The 2839-nt window shown below is 25.9% G+C and overlaps 1 protein-coding gene across 1 annotated transcript; it reads right to left on the reverse strand.

Annotated features, from left to right (window-relative positions):
* Positions 1–529: 529 nt before the first annotated feature.
* Positions 530–2287, reverse strand: LOC111029747. Its single transcript, XM_022308891.1, has 3 exons — positions 2062–2287; positions 1544–1804; positions 530–1466 (listed from the first exon to the last, which is right to left on the reverse strand). Exons 1-3 carry the CDS (start codon positions 2192–2194, stop codon positions 568–570), a joined length of 1293 nt encoding a protein of 430 aa, XP_022164583.1. The 5' UTR covers positions 2195–2287; the 3' UTR covers positions 530–567.
* Between the last annotated feature and the right edge of the window lie 552 nt (positions 2288–2839).

The following is a 2839-nucleotide window of genomic DNA, read 5'->3' on the forward strand; positions in this document are numbered from 1 at the left end:
TCTTATCAGTTATTATATCCATATACTTTTGTTAATTTGTTTTAATAATTGAAAAAATGATCAATTTTTTTTAAATATAAGTAAATAAACGCATTTTATTCACTAAATAATTCAATAAATAAATAATCGAAACAAGTTACTTTAGGCAAATAATATTAAATGAATTTTATTAATACAGACATCTTCAAATTAATTATAACAAAATATTTTTAAATTATTTTCAATATACATCAATAAATTAGTTATACAATATAAATTGTCATATCATATAGGAACAAATATTTCTAAATTATATACAATATTAACCAATATAAAAATCAGTCCATTAGTTATAAAATATAAATTGTCCCATAATATAGGAACAAATATTTCTAAATTATATACATATAATACAAATTAATCTTGAGGATTAGGCATAGGACTTACATACACAAAATATACAATTTTGATTAAGGAACATTTTAAAAAACAAGGTACATATAAATATTTAATATTGCATTAAAAATACTGTATTGTAAATGGAGAGAGAACTGTACAAAAATTATTGATGTTTTAAATATAAAAAGATTAAAATTTTCTGTTTTTTAAATGTTTATATTTACAAAATTTAACATAACGATTATAAGCATTGATTTTAATTGGATCTTTTTCATTGACATTAATTGATATTTTACCATTGAGAATTGTATTGATATTGTTACACCAGTTATGTATTAAAAATTTAATAATAAAATTTAAAAAAGTTTTACTAAACAATTCTTCATGGACAGTACATGATAGTATATTTGAATTTAGTTGTTGATTAACTATTGAAAAAAGATTTGATTTTAAATTTGAAGTGTGACATAAGATTGGTAATTGTATAGATATTATTTGAATTATGTTTTGTACAAGAGAACAGAAGGTTTCATTTGGATATTTTAAAGAGATTATGTTATTAGAATACTCGCGGTTAGAAATAATATCATGGTTACTTGTTAATTGAGCAGTACATAATTGTGTTAAGCAATTGCAGTTTTTGAAAAAAGTTTTATTTAGTTTTTTAATTATGTAACCTGAGATGTAAGTATGTGTTTGTACAGTTAAATTTTGAACATCTTCTGGTTGTTTTATCAAGTTGTCGGTAATGGTCTCTGCACTAACAACACTTTTGGCAACTTCAGAAGTACTATCATTACCTTCGCCTTGTTCTGATGTTGAATTGTCAAATAAATGTTGATAAGAGGTCAAGCAAGATGTTGCTAGATCGTCTTCGCAATTACTGCCTGGAGAATGTGTTGACATTAAATTGTTTAAAAGTAATGTCTTATACGATGCCTTAAATGAAGTGCACGAAGGATTGTTGTTTCTACATCCCATACTGCGTAAAGAACCAAAGAAATTTTCAAGGGAATCTTGATTTAGGTTCCGAGGTAAAACAGACTTAATGCCCTTACTATGTAGGAATGTAAATATTGCTTTTAAACCTGTAAACAAAATAAACTCCAATTTATTGATGGGAAAATTAGAATTAAAATATATTAAATAATACTGAACTACTAACCTCTAATTGTTTTTTCCCAATTTTTCACAGTGGGAGGCCTTTGACGTTTTTGAGATTTTGAATCAATAAAAACCATAGTGTGTAATACTGGTAATGATTTTTCCCAGAGCTCAAAATGATTAGATTTCATTGTAATTGCTGTTCTATATTTTTTACCATCAACTATTTTGTTATAAGAACCATTTACAGAATCGAACAACTGGTCAAAAAATAAACAAAGATTTGCAGTAGCTCGAGCATCGACATCAATTATTTTTTGAGCTGAAATACAAGGAAGCAGTTAGTATGTTTTAGTATAAAAAATTATAGTTCAATGTTTAGTGATTTTTGTAAGAAATTACAAAACTACTGAACTTCAAGTTCCTAGGGGCGCAGCTAAAAATTGAACAATTGATTTCAAACTTTGCAGTTAATATTAAATTGGGCATTTACAAAATATAGGTGGGTGCCACAAAAAAAATTTAAATATTTATTTTTAAAGGCCACCCTAGTGTGGCTATAAAAAATATTATACTTACAAGCTAAGAATGCCATTAGTGAAGATACTCGCTGGCTAAAAACTTGGGCTGCACACTTCACCTTCATTTTTGAGATCTTTTGAGGTATGACATGGTTATCAGTTAACCTAGGTAACATTTTCAAATTCTCCATTTCACTATCTTTCAGATACAAATCTATTATATGTTTCCATTTAGCTTCATATGTGATGTTGTCAATAGTGAAAATTAAGTTTTTTGTCAACAAATTATTTCGAATACCTATGAACATATTAAAACTATAATAAATATATAAATATGAGTANCCCCCCCAAGTTAGTGGGTATCCACACTGGTGGACCTCCCTCCTCACGCCATTCATGTTATACCTACATTTTCTTTGTTATCATATTTACTTATTGTATGTATATAAATTACAGATTGTAAATATTCTATTTTATCTAATAAAAAAAAAAAAAATATATGGTATAGTGAGGCCCCTTAATGGAAATTTTAAAAAAAAGTTGAGCGTAAATCCACAATAATTTTTTATGAATTCGTAGAAATCATGAAAATTAGCAAATTATATTCAGTTAGAAATTCATATTTTCTTTTTATATCTAAGATTTAAAAATTTAATACAAGATTCCTTGTAAGTTTGTCTACCGTTATCAAAATTTCTAGCGGAAAGTGAAATATAATTTTTATGAGCGTTTGAAGTTGAAATTTTTACAACATTGGATATTCACTCGATTTCTCTTTTAGCGATTTTCTTATTTTGTTGTAATTCAAAAACAAATTCCTGTGAATACTTGAAATT

This window comes from Myzus persicae, unplaced genomic scaffold (assembly GCF_001856785.1).
Source record: "Myzus persicae strain clone G006 unplaced genomic scaffold, MPER_G0061.0, whole genome shotgun sequence".
Classification (NCBI taxonomy): Eukaryota; Metazoa; Arthropoda; class Insecta; order Hemiptera; family Aphididae; genus Myzus; species Myzus persicae.

Excerpts from the sequence above, each read along its gene's own strand:
- LOC111029747 (XM_022308891.1), bottom strand. The coding sequence starts at position 2,194 with ATGGAGAATTTGAAAATGTTACCTAGGTTAACTGATAACCATGTCATA. Across the intron at positions 1,805-2,061 it reads ACTAATGGCATTCTTAGCTT|CTCAAAAAATAATTGATGTC; the intron begins GTAAGTATAATA and ends CTTGTATTTCAG. Across the intron at positions 1,467-1,543 it reads TTGGGAAAAAACAATTAGAG|GTTTAAAAGCAATATTTACA; the intron begins GTTAGTAGTTCA and ends TTTTGTTTACAG.